General features: G+C 43.7%; 1 protein-coding gene across 2 annotated transcripts in view; it reads right to left on the bottom strand.

Moving 5' to 3' along the window:
- The window catches only part of UBASH3B (ubiquitin associated and SH3 domain containing B), a 174,041-nt gene that overhangs the window by 46,270 nt on the left and 103,147 nt on the right, over window positions 1–24,624 (bottom strand). The window contains exons 2-4 of one of the 2 annotated variants that reach the window (XM_078146907.1): window positions 4,594–4,651; window positions 3,598–3,784; window positions 1,322–1,520 (exon numbers count right to left, since the gene is read on the bottom strand). In XM_078146907.1, coding sequence (XP_078003033.1) covers window positions 1,322–1,520; window positions 3,598–3,784; window positions 4,594–4,651 — 444 coding nt within the window. The remainder of the gene's footprint in view (window positions 1–1,321; window positions 1,521–3,597; window positions 3,785–4,593; window positions 4,652–24,624) is intronic. The other variant, XM_020984880.2, reaches the window with a different exon arrangement.

The raw sequence follows: 24,624 nt of genomic DNA, 5'->3' as shown, positions 1-24,624 counted from the left end.
GACCATACTGTCCTATCCTTGAGAAATTCTGACCAAGTACTTTGGCTCCTAAAGAACCACATGGCATAATGGGACAAAAGTCACTGGGTTCAAAGTCAGAAGGTCTGAGTTCTAGTCCTAGGCTCTTCTATTTACATGCTATAGCTTGGAAAATTACAATTTGAGTCTCAATTTTCTCATCTGTAGAGTGGGAATAATAACATTATATATATATATATATGTATATATATAATATGTGTGAATATATGTGAATATATATGAATATACACACACACACACACATATATATACATAAAAAAACCTAACTGTCCCAATCCATAGGGATGTTAAAAGGATCAAATGAGATAATGCATATAAAAGCTCTTTATTATTTAAATTTGAAATATTATGATTATTATTATCAGACCCAGATAAACACTTGGATGGGAAGGAGTATTGAGGAAGGAAAGACTCCTGAATTCTGAACTGGGAAAGGAGGATGTTGCTATACTAGCATGGACCTGGGGGCCAGCTGTTGGTTGCTTCCTGGTCTCATCAAGGAGTATGAAAGACAACTGAAGTGTCTCCCTCCCCTTCTCCCTCCCTCATTGCCCCAGCCCCTAGCCAAAGCAGGCACCTCAAGTAGTCTGGTGCTGTAATTGGGATGTTTGTTTAGTGATGGGGGTAGGGGTGCTATTTAGGTGCTCCTGGTGAGAGAAGCAGCCTCTGCCACGATACTTTCCAGCCATCTTCATGCCAGGAGGTGTCGTCACTAGCCACCCTGCTGTCCTGCCCTGTGGCCCTTCTAGCTGCTGATTGCTCCCTAACTTTCTTGACCCAGACTCACCACATTGTCTGCCATATTCTCTCTGGCCATCTTTGTGTACTCCATGTGCCCAGCCCTCTTCACAGTCCTCCCTTTCTACCTCTAGCTCTTGGAACGATAATCAAAACGACAGAGCCATTCCTGGAAAGGCCATGTTGATTGCTCCAAAACTCCATTCAATATTCCTGTGACTTCCCAGTCTAAAATAGCCGTCCCTGGCCACCACTCCTTCATACGTGTTCTCTTCCCGTTTTAGAAATGTAAGCTTTTAAAAGACAAGGACTGACTCTCTTTTCGTATTGTGTTGCCGGTGCTTAGCATAGTACCAGGCACACAGCAGGCACTTAACACTTTTTCATTCTTTCATTCATTCATTTATTCAAGCTTTTGCTGCCGCTCTTAGAATGCTCACTGGCTTGGTGCCATTGCCATAGCCTTACCTGCTGCCTCCCACCCAGCCCCCAGCACCTCCGTTTTCTCCAGGATCTCCAGGCTGGAGGAGGGAAGCTGGCTCACCAGTTTTAGATGCGGCCTCAGCAGCAAAGTCAGCAGCAAACTTCTTGAGAATCTCTGCACTGTCCTCCTTCACAAAGAGGCCGATGAAGTTGGAGGAGGTATAGAGCTCGAGTGGCAATGGGGCTGAAAACTTGCACTTCCAGCGCATGACAGTGGCCTGCAGGGCCTCCCCCAGGGCATCCACCTTGCTGTCCTCACACTGGCAAGAGGAGAGCAAACAGGCTCCAGTCAGAGAGATGGGAAAATGCATGTCTAATGATTCCGTGGCTTTCCTCTAAAGCCCTAAGGCTTATGAGACAGTGACTGAATCACTTCCATGAGGAGGTGAAGAATTATAGGCAACTCTTCATTGTCTGTAAACGAACTGTCCATCTTTGTGGTTTAACCACGGCTGATGTGGGGCCTCCTTCTTCCTACTCCCTGGCAGCTGACACGGGGGTTGTCATACAGGAATCAGAGGGGAGTGAGAGAGAGGGGAGAAAGGAGAGATGAGGACAGAAAGAGAGAGAGAGAGGTGGGGGAGGGGGAGAGAGAAAAAGGAGGTGGGGAAGGTGAGAGAGAGAGAAAATAAGAGAGAGACAGAGGAAGAAAGAGGGAGAAGGAAAGAGAGAAGAAAAGGAAGAGGGAGATGGAGAAAGTGGACAGGGAAGAAGGGAGAAAAGGGGGAAAGAGAAAGATGGGGAGCAGGGGAGGAGGAAGAGAAAGAGGGGGAAAGAGAAAGACAGAGAGAGAGAGACACACACACACACACACACACACACACACATTGGATTCCAAAGTCAAATAAACATGATTTTTTAAAATGTATTCATGGTTTTGAATTATTAAAAATAATTTTTATTATCCCCTCCATCAAAGGGTATGCCATTGTGATGTAGATGTTGGCTAGGCTCTCAAAGGCTAAACAGGTGGTACATAAGCTCTGATAGGTCCTACCAAGCAGAAGGATACGTGTGACCCAGGGATAGAATCTGTATGAGCTGTGGGAGGACTGGGCCAGCTAGTTAAAAGGGCTCATTATCACAGACATGAAAGACAGTACAGTACAGAGGAAAGAGATATGGTTTGGGAGTCATAGGGTCTGGGTTCAAATACCGCCTTTGACACTATCTTTATAATCACTTCCAAATGGTCTATAAAGTCCCTTCCAGCTTTAAAACCATGAGCCCATGGTCACCAGCTAATGAATTCTGTTAGTCAAAGTACTCATTAAGCCCTATGCAGATGAAATGATGGATGACAAGCTGTATTATCCAAACTTCTTTTGCAGTCCTTTCATGGTCAAAGGTTGATATTCTTTTTACCCATTTGTCTTTCAGAAATAATGAGGCCCAGAGAGCTATGAGATCACCCTTCTGCCTGAGAGTGTTCTGAAAGGCTCTGAACACCTCTGAAAAAGGTGTTTTGTAAACGTTGGGAAAGGCTTACAGGAAAATAGTGAGAGCATCTTAAGCCAGAGGGATTTGGTAAATAAATGGGAAAAGAAAAAGAGAAAAAAGATGCTCTCACCTGAACAACAAAATGCCAATACTGAAGAAACCAAAAAAACCTAAAAGATACCTGATCTAAGGTAGCATGACTTTTTTCCCTGCTTCATCTTAAATATAAGGGGACTAACCATCTGTTTTCCATCCCCACAGAGAGAAAATGAGAAGACACAAGCATACATTGAAGCTAGGAGTATTGAACTTAGACCTCAAAGAACTTTCGGACCATTGAGACTGTTAAACACTGAAACAACTGGAGGCATCTCCCTATCTACAGAGAGGAAAGGGTCACAGGGTTGATGTCCACCAGGGTCAGTTTGCTCAGCCCCAGGCCAACCATAAATCCCCAGATATCGCCAAAGTGTCTGTTCTTGGTTATGGGAAGGTTGGGGATAAGTGAGTGGAATGAGGGCAAATCAGTCTTCACTACTATGGAAACAACCCATTCAGTTGTATCATCTTTGAGCATGTTACAGTGACAGACAGGCAGTAAATGCACAGTCAGGGAAGGATGACCCACCACCAACCTTGGGCAGGTCACTAGTGCTCCTGGAACCCCAGCAGATCTGAAAGAACACACCCTCTTCCCCAGTCAGCTCAGGTGTCCAGACAGGTATAACCTAGGCATCTCTGACTCATTCTAACAAATTCCTGAGGGATTCATGTCTACATTTCCCCCACCACTCTAGAGGAGCTTTCTGGGATCACGAGAAGACAAGGAACTCTGGTGGAGGGGCTAGGCCCTTCCTTAGGACAAGATAAAAGGTGGGTAGGGTAGAGCTAGCTCACCATGAAGAACTGGCAGAGGGTAATGTGGGGGAAGATGTTATGAGCTTTATTCTTCCCACAGATCTGCTTGGATTGCTGCCAAAAGTCAGAGAGTTTCTGAGCTAAGGGGCCAGTGGGCCGCAGGTACAACACGTATTCTCGGGGCAGGGGGTCATCCAGGAAGGGGTCACCAACATGGGAGAACAACCTGTAATGGAATAAAAGAGGAAAGAGAGGTAACAGTTGAGGATAAGGCCAGGGGGACTTAAAAAGACCTAAGCCTGCCCACTAGTCACTGGTCTGGGCATCATCCCTCAAGAGAAAGGTTTCTTTCTCTTCTCATTTTTTCCTCGCCTCCGCCGCCACCCCTACCGCCCACTCCTGCCACCCCCTCTAGTCTATCTCAGCAGAAGCAAGTTGGAACATTCTTTTCACACCCAACACATGCCTAAACAACTTCCCTCCTCCTGTGTGTCATATTACATCCTCCCCTTCCTTTATATCATAGCTGCAAGAAACCTTGCCTGGTCTGTCCCCACCCCCTTTCCAACCTACCAGGACAATTCTAGCCCAATCCTTTCCTTCCTTAGACTCCTGGAGTTGTTACTACATCCAGAAGGCCATCAAAATTAAGGGGAGCTACAAAGTATGCTGGGAGGTGTGTGTATTTAAAGGCTAAATGTACCAGACTACAACCCCCAGAGAGCAAGAATGTCAGTGCCTATCTAATGAATGTGCTTTCCATGGCATGAATATGCTTCACAAATTTATTCACCCGACCCAGGGGTGCAGGGTCTCAAGCTCTGGGATGATACCCTATTTTGCCCCAGTGGGAAATGAATACATATTTTAGTAAGGGTAGTTTTACTTAAAACAAAAAATGGACTTGTTACACAGACCTGCTGCCATCAACTCCCCCCCTACCTCCCAGCAGGGCTCTAGTCTAAAGCTAATGCATATTCAAGCCCATGAGCTGGGCTAATTGTATGCTACTTTCTCTATTTATTTATTTCATACCAACCAGTCACATGCTGCCTGAACACTCCTTCCTCCTGTGGATGCCAAGGCTTTTTGTCTAGAAAGAGAAATCAAATTTCCATTGTTAGTATTTTTAGCTTCACACCGGCTCTTTTTTTTCCCCCATAGCACCAAGAGCTCAGTGCAAGGGAGGAGTTTCTGGTCCCCTATTAACTGATAGGGAGAGATTTCCAGCAGGATCTTCCCCAAGGGCCACATCAAGGCCTGTGAAAGAGTTAGGGCTGGCAGTTAATTTACATAGAATTAGCATCAACTTAGCAAGCTAGCTGACAGACTGTGCATTCTTTTTGCAGGCAGTTTTTAAATTACAGTTTTATTATTGCTCCCCTAAAGGCTCTCATGTCTTGCTTTTGTCGGGGGGAGGGGAGAAGGGTATTTTGCCTCATGTACTTCCTCACTCATTCATTTATTCTCTCCTCTCACATCCCCACGTCCCTAGAGGCCAGTTAGCTAAGCCCAGGAGACCATGGCCCCTCTAAGGCTCAAGCCAAGTCTTGTTTGATCTACTGTGTTCCACCAGCATAGGATGCACCCAGAATTTCCAGCCATCTCACAAAAGTATATCTTTGTTTCATCCTCCCTCAGAGAAACAACTCATAGTTTGTGTCCTCCTTACTGGTGGTGAGTCAGTCAGTCATTCAATTGACATTTATTAATTACCTGCTAGGTGCCAGGCATTGGATTAAGTGCTGGGAATACAAATAAGAAAAAGAAAGATGGGTCTAGTCCTCAAGGAGCTTACAATCTAATGAAGGAAGATAACACAGAAAACGAAGCTGAAAAGCCAGGCAGGCAAGGTACCCAAGATAAGGGAGGATTGCAGACAAGTCAGAGATATCTCAGAGCAGTGAAGTCAGTAAGATATGAGAGGATGTTCTGAGCCGGGCTTCCTCCTTTTTAAGGGGTTTGGGAATTCATGGCTCCATCCTCCAATCAGACAGAAGATAATGATGAAGTAGAATAACAATGCTGGTGATATCTCACCAGGTTGATGAGATTATCCCAATAATCATCTTCCTGGGGCATGGTAGAGAATTCCTAGAGTAGTGTAGCTGGGTGAGAAAGGAATCAGTAGTAATACTAATATCCATATCCTTTGGCTCAGAGATTTCACTGCTAGGCATATATCTCAAAGAGGTCAAAGATTAGGGGGAAAAGATCCAATATCCACCAAAAATATTTATACCAGCACTTTTTATATTAGAGAAGTGGGAACAATGTAAATGCACATCAACTAGGAAATAGATTGCACTAATTAGGACCTGGCTGGAGCTAAACTAGTTGTGGTACATAATTTAATGGAATATATATGTGTCTCCAGTACACTGGGTAGATCCTATGTGGGGAACTTAAGGGAAGTCATGAAGAGGATTGTTGCAGATCGGGCAGGGCTGCATGGGTTGCAACCTGTGCTGGAAAGAATCTCCATTTTGACTGTAAGCTCCTTGAAGGCAGGGACTTTTGCCTTGCTTTATATCTCCTTGCTCTGTGTCCCACAGAGCCTGGCACGAAGTAGGCCCTTGATAAATGTTTGCTGACTGATTGTTGAGATGAGATCCATCTGAGTGTAGGAGTAACAAGAGGAAGCCTTCTAGCACATAGCTCTTCTACAGGGAGGGCAGAGGGAAAACACAGACGGGGCCTCAGAAGATATGGAAGGGCCTGAGCTACTTCAGTGGAAGAAGTATCCTAAATGATAAAACCACAGGTCCACTGAAAGAAAACACAACTCTCCTTTGTAGAACACTTTTTGATTACAAAGTGCTTTATAACAATAGCTAATATTTATATAGCACTTTATATGGGCCAGCACTGTGCTGACTTTACAAATATTATCTCATTTGATCCTCATAACAACCCTAGGAGGTGAAGTGCTATTATTACTCCCATTTTACAGATTAAGAAACTAAGGCAGACAGAGGTTAAGTGACTTGTCTAGGGTCATATATCTAAGTAAATGTCTGAGGCTGAATTTGAACTTGGATATTCTTCACCCAGGCCTGGGTTTCTATCTACTGTTGCCACCCAGCTGCCTATAAACATTATAAACATCTTGTTTGATCGTGAGTAAACCTTAAGACAACTATAAGAATGAAAGTTATTACACTCACAACTGTGAAGTAGGTAGTACAAGTATTATAGTTCCCATTTTATAGAATAAGATACTGAGGCTCAGAAAGGTGAGGTGACCCATCTCATTTCTAGTAAGCAAAGTGGCCAAAACTACAAACTCTCTGGATTCCTGACACTAAGGCTGCTCCAGCAGGATTTCCAACCTTGTAATTAAAGGCAAAAGAACTAGGGAGAAATACAGAGGGATGCTGTAAGCCTTGGCCCTGGAGTTGCCATCATTTAGGAAATTCTGGAGTAACTGGGGGGAGAAACAGAGGAAAGCACCAGGTAAAAATTACATGTTATCTCCCAAAGCATCAGCAGATGAATCCAACTGCCCTTCCTCATTCTAAAGTTTCTAAGGAACAGCAAGGCTCACTGATGTTCAGTAGATTGATCCAAAGCTAGAGCTGGAGTGACCCTATATCTAAGCCCAAAGCCCCATTTCACAGATGGGAAAACTAAGGCCTAGAGAGGATAACCCTCTTGTCCAAGGTCATGCAGCTAGCTCGAGGTAGAGAAGTCATCTCCAACTCCCCTTCCTCTCTCTCTCTCTCTCTCTCCCCCACTTCCCCCTCCCATGAAATTTTGGCCGTAGTCAAGCTGGCCAAGCAAATCTGCAAAGCCAAGCTTGAAGAAGTATTTATAACAGACAAGCCTGTTGTGAAGTGCAGTCATATAGAAACAAAATCAACTTTGATGACCTGGGGACAGAAGCTGGCCTTCCTACAACAGGTTCCACGACGCATGAAAGGCTCCAGAGGTGCATGTAAACTATCAGCGCTCAAAGGTGGAAGGCTCAAGAGTCTCCGAGGGATGAGCCAGCCCCGGCAAGCTCCCTTTAGCAACGGCAGGGCGTCTCCCTTCGTCCTAATCCCAGGAAATCAGTCTTTTCAAAGCTTAGCACCCTCTTGGTTACGGAATGTACTATTGTTTCCAGAACAATAGGGAAGAAAAGAGTTCATTTGCTGCCTGCAGAATTGTACTATTTATGTAAAGCAACCAATTTTGTGGGGGTTTTTTCCCCTCTGATTTTACTAGAATGATTCTAAATGCAATTTAATTTCTTCTTCCTGATGGTACCCAGGCTGTACTCTGGGAATGATGGAGCTATTAAGTTCTGGTCTCTCTAATTCAAAAGCGGAGCATTTAGAAAAGGTTCAAAGAAAAGTCTCATACAGATGATTAAAGGGTTGAGAGATAAGACCTAAGAGTAAAGATGAAAGGAATTAGCTTTATTCAGCCTATGGAGGGTTGTCACATAGAGGGTAGTGACCATCTGAGCCTCTAGTAAAGACAGAACAAGAAGAAACAGGCTTTGGCTAAAGCACAAGGAACTCAAGTTAGACACAAGAAAGAGGTAGTGTCTCTGCTACCCCTTTATCCACCAAAGCGGCAACCTAAAGATGCTCCTTTGGGCTCATTCCCAGAACTCGGCCCACAGAACAGGCACTTCACGGACAGCAGCAGAACAAAGCTCTCCCCCTCTCCATCCTCTTCGAGCTGTTGCTATGGTGCACTCCACCCTTGGTGGCCCACCCAGCCAATGAGCTCAGCTTCAAGGGCAGTGGGAGTGTGTGGAGGACCCTCGACACCAGACTGAGAACTTTATAATTCTGCTTCCAAGGGAGTGACGCAGGAGTGAGACCAACATACACTCTGAAAGAATATTTGGATTTAAGGGGGAACATCCTCTTAAGCTGAACAGCTCTAAGTATCTGGACTACCCTGGTTTAGTTACTGAATGGGACCTTCTGGTTAAAATCAGCAGAACATAAGAACTGTGGTTCAGGGACGGGTGGCCTTCATCCTTTTCAAAAACTAAATATCTTCAGCACAATAGAAAAAAAAAAGGTTATTTCCAAATCTCACTTACCTGAACTAATAGGATAGGGTTAGAGGGAAGGGGAGCAAAAAGAAGCACAGATAACAAAACCAACAGACAATCCAGACAATCTAGGGCTGGCCTTGCATCTATCTTTTCCCAGTCGCTGCCCTTTATTGGTTTCACCAGCTCCTTGAGTCCCTCAATTGGTCTGATTTCCCTGAGGCCATTTTATAATGATCTAGGTCAAGGTGGGGGAGAAAAATCCCCTTTCCTGGTTTAACGAAGACAAGGTTGGGACTTTTCAAAAGGAACTTGTACTAGGAAACTAAGGGGAAAACCAGCGGATTTCTCCTTCCCCCTGCCGAGCCAGTCCCCACAAGGATAGAAATGAATGACTTTAAAAGGATACATTTCTGATTCTATCTTTAAGGACTGGCTTGGTTTGCACTACCACTTCCACTTGATGTCCAAGTCCTTTCCTCCTCCTTGGCCCTTTTTTGGGGGCAGTTGCTAAACAAAAATAATCTTGAAGCACCACTTCCAGTTCTTATGGGGATTCTCAAGTCCTCCAAGAACCTGCTTCCCGGTCTTATCTCTGGGCATGACCCTTTTGAGTCAATCTCTGTGAACTTAGGTTGTCTTGGAGATTAACTATAACTACACTGGTCTTCTCAACTCCTGACCCAATCCTTACCCCTTCAGATGAAAGGGTAGTTCCCTATCTGACTCCAGGCACAGACCTTACATGATCTTTCTTCATCATTCTCTTGGAAGTCTCTATGGCAGATCCTGAAAGCCATAATCTTCCCAGACCCATTTCCTTCTGACCTGGTCTAATTGCTTATTGTATAATTACTAGCAAGTTGTTGATTGGTCTAGTTCTACAGCTTAGTGAAAGCTCTGTCTTTGCCTGTCATTGTCACTTGGCATCTAAACCTACTCTTTTTAAAAATTAATAACATTTTTCCCCCAATTACATGTAAGGACAATTTTCCATGTTCATTTTTTGAAAGATTGTGAGTTCCAAATTTTTCCCCTTCCTTCCTCTCACCTTCCTCCTACCCAAGACAACAAGCAATCTGATATAGGTTATACATGTGCAATCATGTTAAATATATTTCCACATTAGTCATGTTGTGAAAGAAGAAACAGAACAAAAGGAAAAAACCACAAAAACACAAAAAAGTCCGTATTCCAACTCTGTCAGTTCTTTCTCTGGATGTAGATAGCATTTTCCATCACGAACCTTTTGGAATCATCTTGGATCACCGTATTGCTGAGAAGAGCTAAGTCTATCTTGCTTGATCATTGTACAATGTTGCTGTTACTGGGACAATGTTCTCCTGGTTCTGCTCACTTCACGCAGCATCAGTTCATGTAAGTCTTCCCAAGTTTTTCCAAAATCCACCTAGCATCTAGACCTAATCTTAATAGAAGTCATGTGGACTTGCCTTGCCCATGGAGCCGGTCCGCATCATCCCAGACTCCTTGGATGTCTCAAAGTGGACTCCAGGCTGCTGTATAGGGGAAAGAGCCCTGAATTTGGAGACATAGGGCTTGGGTTTCTGTCAATCCTCTACAACTTACTAAATAATGCTGGAAAATTTACTTAAATGGTCTGAACCCCAGCTTCCTTATGTGTACAATGAGTATAATGATATTCCCAATAACTACATCCCACAGAGGAGCTGTAAGGAAAGTTGTTTGAGGCCTGAGAAGTGCTATATAACAGGTGGGTTGCAATTCCTTCTTTTGGGATGCATGCTGAATTCTTATATCCTGTTTAATGCATTCCTCTAACTCTCGCGTATTTGAACCTTTAATCTAGGCATGGTTGACATCCTCTGAGGCCAATGACTACTCAAGACTTTCCGGGCTCAGGCTAATAGCACTTCCCGCTTTCCCAGGTCTTGTTATGACTTACTACTCAGACTGTTCTCCAAGGGAATGAGCGGCCTTCTAGAAACCTACCACTAGAGTTTGGGGGTCTCTTTCTTTTTTCACCAAACCTATACCACTATAGGGAGCCCCTGGTGAGGAGCTTCTACCAATGCAAAAGGAGGCCCTCGGGCAAACTTTATAATCTTAGGGAGTAGCCCAGGGGGCAGGCACTGGGAAATTAAATGACTTGTCCAAGGTGACCGACCTTGAGAGGTGGTGTGGAGTAGTGGGTAGTGGAGTCAAGAACTTGTCTCAAAGTCAGGAAGACCTGGGTTCAGTTCAACTTTCTGACACAGAGTTTTACAATTGCGAAACACCTTAAGTATATCAATCAAAATGAAACTGTTAGATACCTACTAGGGGCCAGTTACTGTGCTAAGCTCTGGGCATATAAAGAAAGGCAAAATATCATCAAGATCACATTCTAATGGAGGAGAATACATGTAAATAACTAGTGTTAACAGGATTTATTTTTACTGAGCCAGTCTCTAATCTGAGAATGCTGGGAGCCGCACAAAGCAGGCCTAGAGACCAGAGTGCTAATAATCAAGTAGTTTAATTAATCAGTTTCAGAGTGAGGAATGTTCTTTCAGCTGAAGTAAAAGCATAGGTTATATGCTTAAATCACAACTGGGGCAGGAGAGGAGAAGGTGGATTACAAACAATCATTTAGTGGTTTCCCACCAGAAACCCTTAAGTCCCACAATACAACAATTCTGGAGTCAAGTCTTTGGGGGTTGTGACCACCTCCCCTAAAGTACAGAACCAGAGCTCTGTGATGGGGAATAAGTTCTACAATCTTTGATTAGCTTCACTTGAGGTCCAGTGATTGGAGCATTGTCAGAGTTTTGATTAATCAGTTTAACCTGTATTGTGAGCTCTGACTCCCAAACCAGAGAGGTAGCTCTTGAGAAAATTGAATTATTAGTATATTCATTATACATATCGATTAATATGAAAATTATAATTTCACTGCTCACTGCATGACTCTGGACAAGTCACTTAACCCTGTGTGCCTCAGTTTCCTCCTCTGTAAAATGATCTGGAGAAGGAAATGGTAAAACCGCTTCCTTCTCTTCACCAAGAAAACCCCAAATGGGGTCATGGAGAGTCAGACACAACTGAAACACCTGAACAACAACAAAATAACAATAATAGCTTATATTTATGTAGCACTTTAAGGTTTTGCAAAGCACTTTATATGGGATCACAGGATAAGAGATCTATCTGGATTGGGAAGAAACCTCATATACTATCTAGCCCAATACTTTCATTTTACTGAAGAGGAAACTGGAGCCTATTGTGACATATTTCAATATTTCATTATATTTCAATGGGTCCCCATGGCAATCCTGAAGTAGAGGTTATTATTATCTCCATTTTACAGATAAAGAAACTGAGGATCAAGGTAGTTAAAGAAATTGTCTAGTGTTACACTGCTAGTAAATATCTGAGGCGGGATTAGAAATGAATAATTCATTCCATTACTGCCAAATAAAGAAGTCTTGCCCCTGTGGACCACTGGAATCATATAAGAGCTTGGGCAATGTAGTTTAACTCCTTGATCTTTATCCAAAGACTGCCTTTTCAATGAAGTGGAGAGAGGCAGAATAGGCAGTGTCAATTCAAATGATGGGCTTGTCAATAAACATAAAACATAATGGCCCCAGCCCATTTCCTCCAGAGGAAATGACTATAATAGAGAAAGATGTATTGATTCTAAAGATCCAACTTCAGGATCAGTCTTGTGGCTGAGCTGATGGTGGTTAATGGCCCCGGGGCTTTCATGGCAGTGGCCAGTACTTGAGGAGATGAACATCTTCCTACTGATGCTACAGCAAAGTTCCCTTGGGTAGCTGCTACCATCCATCTGTATGTAGGGAGATAGCTCTCAGCTCTCTCAGTGCAAAAGAAAGGCATAAAACTGGGGGAGAGAACCTGCTAGTCTCAAGACTAGCCTGCAGAACGCCAAGTCTCCTTCCTTCTTATCCTCCCCATTCTGCTCATTCTCTCCACCCATTCCTCCACATATCCCCTCCTACCCCAATCAACAAGACTATTTTCTGACTCATGAAAAGTGATTAGGCAGCTCTCCTTGGGGGGTAGTTAGTAGGAAAACACTTTTCCAGTCCCCTGGTGTTTTTATGTGGCAAGACCTAGCAGTCAGGAAGGGGGATGGCTTGTTCTGCTCTTTCTGAAAAGGGACCCCAAGTCCTGGCCTCCACGGCAGGGAAGCCATAGTTTGTAATCACAAAAGCAGCAATTAGGCCATGGGTGGTGTGACATAAGATTCAGCTTTTCTATCTCAGCTCTCTTTGAAAGAAAGGCATATAGGTATACAGGGAAAAATAACACTGATTATAGGTTGAGTTCATCTTATATAAGGCAAATTTGGAGGGAAGAATGAGGTCTATATGCCTGCCTCAGTGCTCTCACAGCTTTCCTATGAGATAGGGAGAGGCAAATGTTTTTATTCTCTGTGCTAGTATAAAGAATGCAGGGTTCAGAATCTGGGGAACTAGGTCTTTACTCTGCCACAATTCTAGCTGTGGAACCTCTTTGTGCCCCTACTGCCACATCTATAAAATGGGTTGACTGCCACCTGCCCAATCTCCAGGTGTTGGGAGGGGGGAAAAGAACATTACAGACGTAAAAAAAAAAATGCTTTGAGGGGCAGCTAGGTTATGCAGTGGATAGAGCACCAGCCCTGCAGTTAGAAGGACCTGAGCTTAAATCCGGCCTCAGACATTTGACACTTACTAGCTCTGTGACCCTGGGCAAGTCACTTAAACCCATTACCTAGCATTCCCCCCCCTGCAAAAAAAAAAAAGATAAAAAGATACTTTGAAAAGTTAAAAGCAAGGTGTCATTTTATGTAGTACCAGAAGCTCAGGGAGTTAAGTGATTTGCCTCCTGAGAGCAGGTCAGGAAGCAAACTGGGCTTGGACTCAGATCATCTGTCCTGGACTTTAACCCTACATACTTTGCTATGATTTTTCTCTACTGGATATCTCAGGATGAAAGGTGGATTTCTGACTCTGCTGGCGGAGAGAATATGATCAGAGAAGAGGTCAGCCGACCAGGCTCAGGCTAACATTTAAAGAACCAGAAAACAAACAGAAGCAGTGCTGCAAACACTACAAAAGCAGATCGTGCTAATAGCTGCCGAGATCACCAGAGGGTAATTTCAAGGGAAGTCTGGCTGACTTGGAGAAAAGGGCAAGAGGCGTATTTGGGAGGAGAGGAGAAGAATCCAGGACATGGCCCCAGACTCCTTGGGTGCTGCTGCTTGTGTGTTCACGGCTGTGAGGAAGTTTAGTACAGACCTCCAAAGTGTGTGTCAAGGTATTTCACCTGCTAGGGACACTGTAGGTGAGAGAACAGAAGGAGTGGCCTGAGCTCAGAGTCTGAAGACATCTCTTCTGAGGCAGCTAGGTGGCACAGTGGATAGATAGAGCTTTGGTCCTAGAAGTCAGTTTAAACCTGGCCTCAGATGTTTACTACCTGTGTGACCCTGGGCAAATCACTTTAACCTCTGTTTGCCTCAGTTTCCTCAACTATAAAATGTGCATAGTAACAGCATCTACTTTGCAGGGTTGTGGGAATCAAATGAGATATTTCTAAAGCTCTTAGGTCAATACCTGGCATACAGTAGGTGGTGTATAGTAAGCACTTAATAAATACTTGTTAACTGACTTGTTCAAATGACCAGGATGTAAGTGTAATTTGCAAGTGCTTAGGAGATAGTATCAGGTGGGCTGAATCACCCATGTAAAAATGGAGAAGTGTGATCAAAATGGATCTGGGTGAAACAGATGAAGCAAGAAGTCATTTAGGGTTTTGTAGAACAAGACAGACTAATTCATCCTTCTATAGTGTCTCTACCCCCTCCTTTCCCTAGGCATTCAGCTTGGTTAAAAATACTACAACATGAATAGTTTCAGAATCCTACTGGAACAGTTTAAACCTGGAACTTTCTAAGTAAGAAGTTGTGACTCACAGCCTTGTGTGCATCCAGTGACTTTGGCCAGGATGTCCTCAAGTGGCCAAATCTGGTCACAAATAGACGGAGATGCAAATCTGGTCACAAATCTCAGACCGGATCTAGTGAGGATTCTCTGGAGACGGAGATTCTTGGGCGGTGGGGCTAAGGATGGTGAGCTCTCAATTATCTGGTATATACCACTGAAGGAAATGTCCGGGTTACAGGGAGTTTATATGTGTGTGTGTGTATACATATACATACACACACATACACACACCTACCTGTAACATGAAGGACATAAATGCCTAGGAGAGGTCTAAGTAGAGGACGTGTGTGTGTGTGTGTGTGTGTGTGTGTGTGCGCGCGCATGCGCGCAATGCCTAGCCCAGTGGTCTGCACACATAAGGTATCTTCATGATTGTGGAACTGAATCTCGATGACCCATTTTCTTTTTTTTTTTTAATATAAATTTATTTATTTTTAGTTTTCAATATTCACTTCCACAAGTTTTTGAGTTTTAAATTTCTCACCCCTCCCCCCACCCAAGATGGCATGCATTCTGAATACCCCTTCCCCTGGTCTACCTTCTCTTCCATCTCTCCCCCTTCCCTTCTCTTATCCCCTTCCCCTTCTATTTTCCTGTAGAGCAGGATAGACTTCTATACCCCATTTCCTGTATTTCTTATTTCCCAGTTGCATGTGAAAACATTTTTTTTAAAACATGTGTTTTTAAAACTTTGAGTCCTAAATTTTCTCCCTTCCTCCCTCCCCACCCACCCTCATTGAAAAGGCAAGCAACTCAATATAGGTTGTACATGTGCAGTTATGCAAAACACTTCCTTAGTAGACATGTTGTGAAAAACTAACTCTATTTCCCTTAATCCTATCCTGCCCTCCCTTTTATTCTATTCTTTCTTTTGACCCTGTCCCTCCTCAGAAGTATTTGCTTCTCATTACCCTTTTCCCCAATCTGCCCTCCTCTCTATCACCCCCCTGCTCTCTTGTCCCCTTCTCCCCTTATTTTCCTGTAGGGTAAGACAGATTTCCATACCCAATTGAATGTGTATGTCATTCTCTCCTTAAGCCAAATCCTATGAGGATAAGATTCACTCATTCCCTCTCACCTTCCCCTGTTTCCCCTCCACTGTGAGAGACTTTTCTTTTGGGTTTTTTTTTTTGTGAGATAATTTACCCCATTCTACCTCTTCCTTTCTTCTCCGAGTATCATCCTCTCTCATCCCTTAATTTTATTCTCCAGATATGACCCCTTAATCTTCAACTCACCCTGTGCCCTCTATCTATCTATCTATCTATATATACATACATACAATTTTTTCCCTTCAACTACCCTAATACTGACAAAGTTCTCATGAGTTACAAATATCATCTTTCCATGCAGGAATGTAAATAGTTCAATCTTAATAAGTCTCTTATGATTTTTCTTTCCTGTTTACCTCTTCATGTTCCACTGGAGTCCTGTATTTGAAAGTCAAATTTTCTGTTTAGCTCTGGTCTTTTCATTAGGAATGCTTGAAAGTCCTCTATTTCACTGAATGACCATTTTTTCCCCTGAAGGATTATACTCAGTTTTGCTGGGTAGGTGATTCTTGGTTGTAATCCTATCTCCTTTGCCCTCTGGAATATTATTTGATGGCCCATTTTCAAAAACAATTAAAACATAATACAATAAATAGAACACTTAAATTCTACTGAACATAATTCACTGAAGAAATTCTCTGGCTGTCCCTGATCTCTCTCCTCCACTGACTACTGAGCTCCTTGGCTTCTTTTAAATCCCAACTAAAATCCTACCTTCTACAGGAGCCCTTCCTAACCCCTCTTATTCCGTTGCTTTCCCACTGTTAATTATTTTCTATTTATCCTATACATAGATTGCTTTGTATATATTTGTTTGCATGGTGTCTCCCCTTCCCCCATCAGACTGTAAGCTCCTTGACAGTGGCAACAGTCTTTTGCCTCTTTCTGTATCTCCAGTGCTTAGCACAGTGCCTGGCACACAGTAGGTGCTCAATAAATGTTTACTGAATAGTGAGCCTCTTCTACAATCTGGGGAGACAGCACAGTGTGGTGGACAGAAGTCCAAGAATCACAACACCTGGGTCTGAGTTTGGTTTCAGCACTTATAATCTATGTGACTGTAGGCAAATCATTTTGTCTCTATGTGCCTCAGTTCCATCATCTTTAAAATGGAAATAATATTATTGATACTATCTATCCAACAGGGTTGTTATGAAATTAACATCTATATGGTACTTTGAAGTTTGAAAATTGATTTATATATACATTATCTCATTTGAATCTCACAACAAGGTAGGTTCTATAGGTATCATTTTGTTGGACTGGACTTCTTATTTCACTGATGTGGGGTCCCTCCCAATGAGGAAACTCCTATCAATACAGACTGGGAAATTAGTTTTAGAAGTTAAATGATTTGCCCAGAGTCACACAGTGTCAGAGGTGGGTTCTGCTTCTCTCTTTAGGCATTCTCATTTACAGATAGAGAAACTGAGGCCCACATAGGTTAAGCAGCTTGGCAACAGTTATACAGCTATTAAGTACAAGACATAGGATTGGCAGATCTTCTAACCTCCAAGTACAGCATCCTGTTCACTGTGCTTCTTATGAAAATGTGAACTCCCTGTTGCTCTGGAAGGCACTTCAGAATCTTGCAGCATTTCAAGGATGAACATTCCGAACCTCAGTTTTCATGTATGTGCCTTTGTTGTTGTTCAGCCATTTTTCAGTTGTGTCAGACTCTTCATGACCCCATTTCAGGTTTTATTCACAAAGATACTAAAGTGCTTTGCCATTTCTTTTTTTTTTTCTGCTTTTGTTTTTGCTAGGCAATGGGGTTAAGTGACTTGCCCAGGGACACACAGCTAGTAAATGTTATGTGTCTGAGGCCGGATTTGAACTCAGGTCCTCCTGAATCCAGGGCCGGTGCTCTATCTACTGCTCCACCTAGCTGCCCCAAATGGTTTGCCATTTCCTTCTCCAGCTCATTTTATAGTTAAGGAAACTGAGGTAAACAGGGGTAAGTGACTTATTGGGGGACACATTTGAACTTAGGTCTTCCTGTCTTCAGGCCCGGTGGTCTGTCCACTGCACCACCTAGCTACCCAGATGTTCCCTAAAATCAATTTATTGAGACTTCTGGTTGAGCAAATGCCTGGTTGGCCTGTTTGGTTTAAGCTAGATATGAGGAAAAGCTCACAGGTATCAATGCACCCAGAGGTGGGGAACCTGTAGCCTCAATGCCACATTAGGACCTAGAGGGCCACAAGGGCTGCACTTGAGGACCTAGAGGGCCACATGTGGCCTCTAGTCTGCAGGTTCCCCACCCCTGCTTCTGCCAAGTCCCAGAAGGATTCTGGGAAGGCAGCACCAGCAGAGACAGTGCTCAGTTCCGCCACTAATTTTCTGGGTGACCTTGAGGAAATTACATCGCCTTTGTGTGTCTTGGCTTCCTTCTCTCTAAAATAATCTATGATTCTGGAAGAGACACTTAAACCTCTCTCATAAAATGGGGATTATAACGGCACCTACTTCCCAGGGTTCTTGTGAGGACCAAATGAGATAATATAAATAAAGTGCTTTGCAAACTTTAAAGCCTTATAGAAATGCTAGCTATCATCATCAGTATTATTATTTCACTCCCCTCTCCATACTCAATAAATTTCAGTGGCTCCCTCTTGCCTCCGGGATCAAATATAAAATCCTCATGTTGGCATTCAAAGCCCTTCATAACCCACTCATCTTATCTTGCTAGTCTTCTTACACCTCACTCTCTGCCACGTACTCTTTGATCTAGTGACACTGGTCTTCTTGTTGTTCCACGAACAAGACACTCCATCTCTCGGCTGCAGGCATTCTGTCTGAGGCCGACCCTCATGCCTGGAACACTCTTCCCCTCCACTCTTGACTACCAGCCTCCCTGGCTGCCTTTAAATCCCAACTACAGTTCCACTTTCTATAGGAAGCCTTCCCTAACCCCTCTTAATTCCAACGTGTTCCCTCTGTTAATTATTTCCTATTTATCCTTTATATAGCTTGCTTTGTATATGTTTGTTTGTACGTTGTCTTCCCCATTAGATTATAAGCTTCTTGAGGGCAGGGACTGCCTTTGGACTCCTTTTGTATCTTCAGTGCTTAGCACAGTGCCTGGTACATGTTTAATGATTGTCTCTTATCTGTTATAAGAAAGGATTGAATTAATGATGCCTAAGGTACCTTTCCAAGTCAATGATTCTGTGACTTCTGAGCCTGGTATATCAAGAGTTAGCTGCGGCTGCCCTTTTCCCTGGGGTGCAGCAGGTAACTGGGCTCAGCCAGGGAACAGCTTTCCACAGATACGTCAAACAAAGAGCAGCTCCTTCTCCATCCTACCTAATGGGTCAGATGGAACCCCAGAGGCCTAGAACACCATCTGGGCACCATGCCAGCATCCCAGGAACAACTTCATTGAACAGATTTGGAAAATTGGAAGGGAATGAGTCAGGCAACCAAGAAAGGGGATCTAAGAGCTATCTGAGTATTTTGGAAGAGGAGGAAGGAAAATACAGATGGAAATTACCTGGTCACTGCCCTCAGGAAACTTACACCTAGGTTGCTGAGACGAAGCCTAGCACAAGTAGTTTAGAATGCCCAGGTGCTTACCATCCCTAGAATATGCCTAGATTCACAGGACATTAGAGTTGGAAGGAACCTTTGAGATTGCCTCATTTATACAAGGAGCTGTCTAAGATCATATAAACTCTAAAATCCATAAACCATGGATCCCATGACCTTATCCCAATTCTTATTTGACAGATAATGAAACTGCGGCTCACACAGACTTGACCAGGGTCTCACAGCTATATTTATAGATGAGAAAATGTACAAAGGACAGGTCCTACAGGCTGGCAGCTCCCTATGTTGTATGGCTCGAGCAGTGACGCAAGGCTTACCTATTGCCAAATACTAGCCGGCAATGGTGCCAGACTCACATCCCATGAAGCACATAATGCCCATCATGATATACCTGTGTCACTAATATGTTGGACAACAAAGGTCCGTCCCTTTGGGAGCATTATCTTCTGAAGGCCATTGTGAAAATGAATATGTGCAACCTGGTGGCCCAGGTGGTATTCTGTACTTTGCTGGGCCTCCTTGTTATCTCCCATAGGCACTTTAAGCCAGGCAGGTTAGCTACCTAGGAAACCTGGAGAGCTGACCCCCAAGGGATAAGATATAAGGTAGGTAAGTTGGGATGGGGATGGGGAAGGTACAGAGCAGAACACAGAAAAACCCTAGCTTTCAGGGAGGGGGTTGCATGTACTCCATCATAGAGCTGGGACCAGGGGTAGGCAAAGGGGCAAGACAGTTGTCTGGGACACAAAATAAAAATTACTTTTTATAAATGTTTAATGCTGGGAAGCCCCAGTTTCCACGGCCCATAGATATTTATTTTGTTCCAAGTCATTTCATGTTTTAAAATGAAGGTTCAAAGCCTCTAAGGGATATAGATATAGTAACACACAGGAAAAGCAATTTCCAGACCTTGCTTAGGATACATAAATGCCTTGTTCAGGCCATGTTGAGCCAATGAGGACAGGCCCAATGATGTACAGAGGGCAAGAAGGGAAAGGAGTGGAAAGGAGGGGGAGGCCCTACATGTACCTTGAAAATGCCTTTCATCGTCTGCAGTCAGTCTCATGTAAGAAAAAAAAAAGAACTCTTAAAAAATAACATACAAGTGAAATCCTCTTCAATCATTCAAGCCCTAGCTCATACACGCCCTCTTGCCCAAAGCCTTCTCTGATCTTTCCCATCCCTAGAAGTGGGGTCTCCCTTCTCTGAACTCCAAAGCCACCCCGACACCTCTCACGCACTTAGTACCTTTTGCTCTGCAGTACAGTTACTGGTATTCCTTTCTAATCTTCTCTATTAGATTGTTTTCTGAACACAGGGGCTGTGTCTAACTTCTGGCTGGGGTGGCATGTGAGCTGGGCCTTTAAAGAGAGCTGGGGACATGGAAGGAGAAGGAACTGGAGAAACAGGAGGAAGAAAATGACAATCCAGGGATAAGGAGTAGATTCTGGTATAGATTTGTGCAAGTTGTGTTGTTGAGTTGTTTAGAGACTCTTTGTGACCCCATTTGGCAAAGACACTGAAGTGGTTTGCTGTTTCCTTCTCTAGTTCACTTTACAGATGAGGAAACTGAGACAAACAGGGTTAAGTGACTTGCCTACAGCTGCACAGCCGGGAAGTACTTGAGGCCAGATTTTAACTCGGGTCTTCCTGACTCTAGGCCTGGTGATCTATTCACTGTTCCACCTAGCTGCCCCTGTTTTGTGTCAGTCCTAGGTTCAAATCTCAGCAATGCTACTTAATAGCCCTAAGACAGTGGCAAGTAGTTTTACCTTCTAGGCCTCAGTTTCTTAATGTACAAAATGACGGGGGGGGGGGATGGAATAGATGGCCTCTGAGGTCCTTTCCTTCAGTCTATGATCCTGCCTCCTCCTTCAGCCTCCTCCTGCCCAAGATACTTTGCAGACTTCATTCACTGACACATTCATTCATCAAACATTTATCAAATGTCACCTATGTGCCAGGAAATGTGTTAGGCACTGGGGATAAAAAAGAAAAAAAAATGGCCCTTGCTCACAAGTAGCTTACATTTTATTGGAGCAAAAGAACACAAAAACAGATAAGTAAATATGAAGTATATTCAAAGAAAATGCAAGCAATTGGGGAAGGAGGTGCACTATAAACTGAGGAAATCAGGATAGGGTAAAGACCGCACACCAGGCAAGGGGGACAGCCTGTACAAAGACATGTAGGTGGGAGATGGAATAATATGTGCAGACAACTATGATAATAATAACAATTAGTAATAATGATAGCTAGCATTTTAATAGCTCTTTAAGATTTGCAAAGCACTTTATAAATACTACCTGATTTGGTCCTCACCACAACCCTGAGAACTGGTGCTACTGTTATCCTCATTTTACATATGAGGAAACTGAGGCAAACAGCAGTTAAGTGACTTGCCCAGGATTATATAGTTCATAAGCATTTTAGGTCAGACTTAAGCTCAGATCTTCGCAATTCCAAATATAGTGCTCTCTTCACCTTGCTGCCTCAAATGAAAGTTTTTTTAAGTATGAGGAAACTTGGGCATGTGTATGGGTAGCAGGGAAAGAGCCACTAGATCCAGAGAGAGGATGATTGCTAGACCAAGCTGCTGGAGGAGAAAGTAGAGGATGAGATAAAGGGCACTGGTGGCAGTACTGGCCTTGGAGAGCAGAAGGGCCACCTCTGCAGCAGGGACTGAAGCAAAGCAGAAGAGGATGGCATGACGTCATGGGGCTTTGAGATACAGGAGAGAAGAGGGACCAGAGGACGAAGAGCCTTGGATAGTTTCTATTTTCATCATAAAGTCTAAGGCGAGGTGGTCTTCTGGGAAGGAAGAAGCTTGAGAAAAGAACAAGAGGGTTAATTAAGAGAAGAGTAAATGAACCAGCATGTTGCAGGCTACATGACATCCTTCAGTTCTGTTCAACAGCAAGTGAGTAAGAGCAGAGAAGGTGTCGGGGTGATCCAGGATTGAGGTTTGGCAAAACATGAGTGGTTATAGGACAAGGAGGTGAAAGATTTGAGCACAGATGACAATGCATTGTTAAACCCCGAGGTTCATGCTGGTGAAACGTCTTCAGCCAAGGGGCATGGACCCCCTTGTTGATCTCGCTTCACGTTCATGTCTCCCCCCCCCTTCAGGCTGCCTTGACTGCTTCCATTCCTTTCACCATATAGTAGTCTCACCCCAGTTTGCAGAGAGATGAGAGAAGAGATGAAGCATTGACTTTGAGCCCTCTCTCCTGTTGAGGGCATGCCTATAACCTAGGTCTCTGGGCTTATATAGTCATTAGACCTACAATACCTAAAGTCAGTTTCATTCAGTAGAATCCAGTTCAGTTTACTTATACTGACCGCTCACAGATCCATCTGCTGGTCAATCAATCAATTAACCAGCAAGCATTTATTAAGTGCCTTCGATGTGCCTCAAACAGGGCTGGGCTGGAGAAGGGAGGGATGTAAAGATTAAAAAAATGAAAACAGTCCCTGCCTTCAGAGAGCTTAAATTCTAACAGAAGAGGTAACATGTACATCTATAGGAGTATATATCAGATACATACAAGACAGATACAAACACATAGGAAGCACTTAATTGATGATAATGAGATGATGATGATGATGACAGGGAAGGCAACTGAGGGAACCAATTTGTTGTTTCTGGGCAGAGCCCTGGGATATACTGGGTATGTATGCATGTATGTATATATCTCTACATACACACACACACACACACACACACACACACACACACACACACACACAGAGGTAGAGATTATAGAGGAGGGAGAGATAGGGAGGAGAGGGAGAGAGAGGGAGAGAGGAAAGGTGGGAGGGGGAGAAGACCAGGGGAAGAAAAGAGGAACAGGGCAAAGGGGAGAGGGAGAGAAACAGGAGAAAGGGTAGAAGGAGAGACACATGGCAGAGGAAGAGGGAAAGGGAAAGGAACAGGGAAAAGGAGGGAGAAATGGAGATGGAAAGCGAGTGAAATTCTTTCTCTGTTTGCTTCCTAAATCATCCTCCCTCCCTCCATACACACACTTGAAGGTTGAGCCTGCTAAGCAATCATCATCCTTGGACTGGCTCTTTCTTTGTTCAGTCCTTGGCTATCGTATTGTACTCTTTCGCCACAGCTGGAATCCCCAGGATCCAGCTACGGCAGCTCCTTCCAAGCCCTGCCCCACCACTAACAAAGGTCAGCTCCTTCCAAGCCCTGCCCCACCACTAACAAAGGTCAGCTTCCATGTTCAGAAACCTTCAGCTTCTTCTCCTTTAAAGCATTATAATCACAGAGATTACCAATACAAGTTCTTGCTCCCCTCCTCCTAGGGGAAGCAAGATAAGGGCCAAGAGCGCTTCAGGCTGTAACGTGTGCCCTGGTCCTACCCATCTTCCCGGATTATCCCCTCCCCACCACTCTGGGCTTGGCTCCTCAGAACACTGGCTTCTGCTGCTGCAAATACTGCATCCTCCCCAGGCCTAGGACAGAAAAGAACACGGCAGGAGTGGCTGAGCTTAGGATCAAATTCTCCAGCTGCCTGTAAAATTTTTAGAGAGCTCAAAGCATGCTCACATACTTTTGGCTTCTGCTTTAGGAGAGAGGGAAGGAGAGACAGGAAGGGATTATGAGGCAGAGAGGTAGTAATTTAGGACCAACAGATTTAGAGCTGGAAGGGACCTTAGAAATTATCTAGCCCAATCTCTTCATTTTCCAGATGAGAAAATTGAGGCCTAAAGATGAAGTCTCACCCAAGATCAAGACAGTAATAAATGGACAAACCACTATTCAAAGTCCAGTTCGTCTTTCTATAAATTCAACACTCTTTCCTCAGTAGCCCCTCTGCTTCCTTTACCAATCCCTTGTCCATGATTTATTCAGTTATTAATAGCTAGCATTTATATACAGTTTAAAGTTTGCAAAGTGCTTTATAAATATTATCTCATCTGTCCTTCACAACAACATGGTTTGATCCTCACCATAACCCTGAGAAGTAGGTGCTACAGTTATTATTATCACTAATTTTACAGCTATGGAAACTGAGGCAAACTGAGGTCAAGTGACTGGCCCAGGATCACCCAGCTAATAAATATCTGACATTGGATTTGAACTCAAGTATTCCCAGAGCTCTATTCTCTTGGAATAGAGTCCAAGGCTCCTAACCTATATTCAATCATGTAACAACTGTTTGCTGAGCACCTACTTTGTGGCTACCACTGTATTAGGCACTGAGTGTTTGGTTTTTTGGGGGGTTTTTTGGAGGGGGGAGGGCTGGAGAGAGAATACAAAAATAATTTCTTCTTGTTCAGTCATTTCACTCGTGTCCAGTTTTTCAAATCCCCACTTGGGGTTTTCTTGGCAAAGATAATGGAGTGATTTTGCCATTTTCTTCTCCATCTCCTTTTACAAATGAGAAAACTGAACAAAGTGGCTTGCCTAGGGTCACACAGCTAATGAGTGTCTGAGGAAGAATTTGAATTCAGGTCTTCCTAATTCCAGGCCCAACACTCT

Source organism: Phascolarctos cinereus, unplaced genomic scaffold (genome assembly GCF_003287225.1).
Source record: "Phascolarctos cinereus isolate Bilbo 61053 unplaced genomic scaffold, phaCin_HiC Scaffold_726;HRSCAF=1367, whole genome shotgun sequence".
Lineage (NCBI taxonomy): Eukaryota > Metazoa > Chordata > Mammalia > Diprotodontia > Phascolarctidae > Phascolarctos > Phascolarctos cinereus.
Note: the sequence above shows the minus strand (reverse complement) of the source record. Positions and strands in the feature narration are given on the sequence as shown.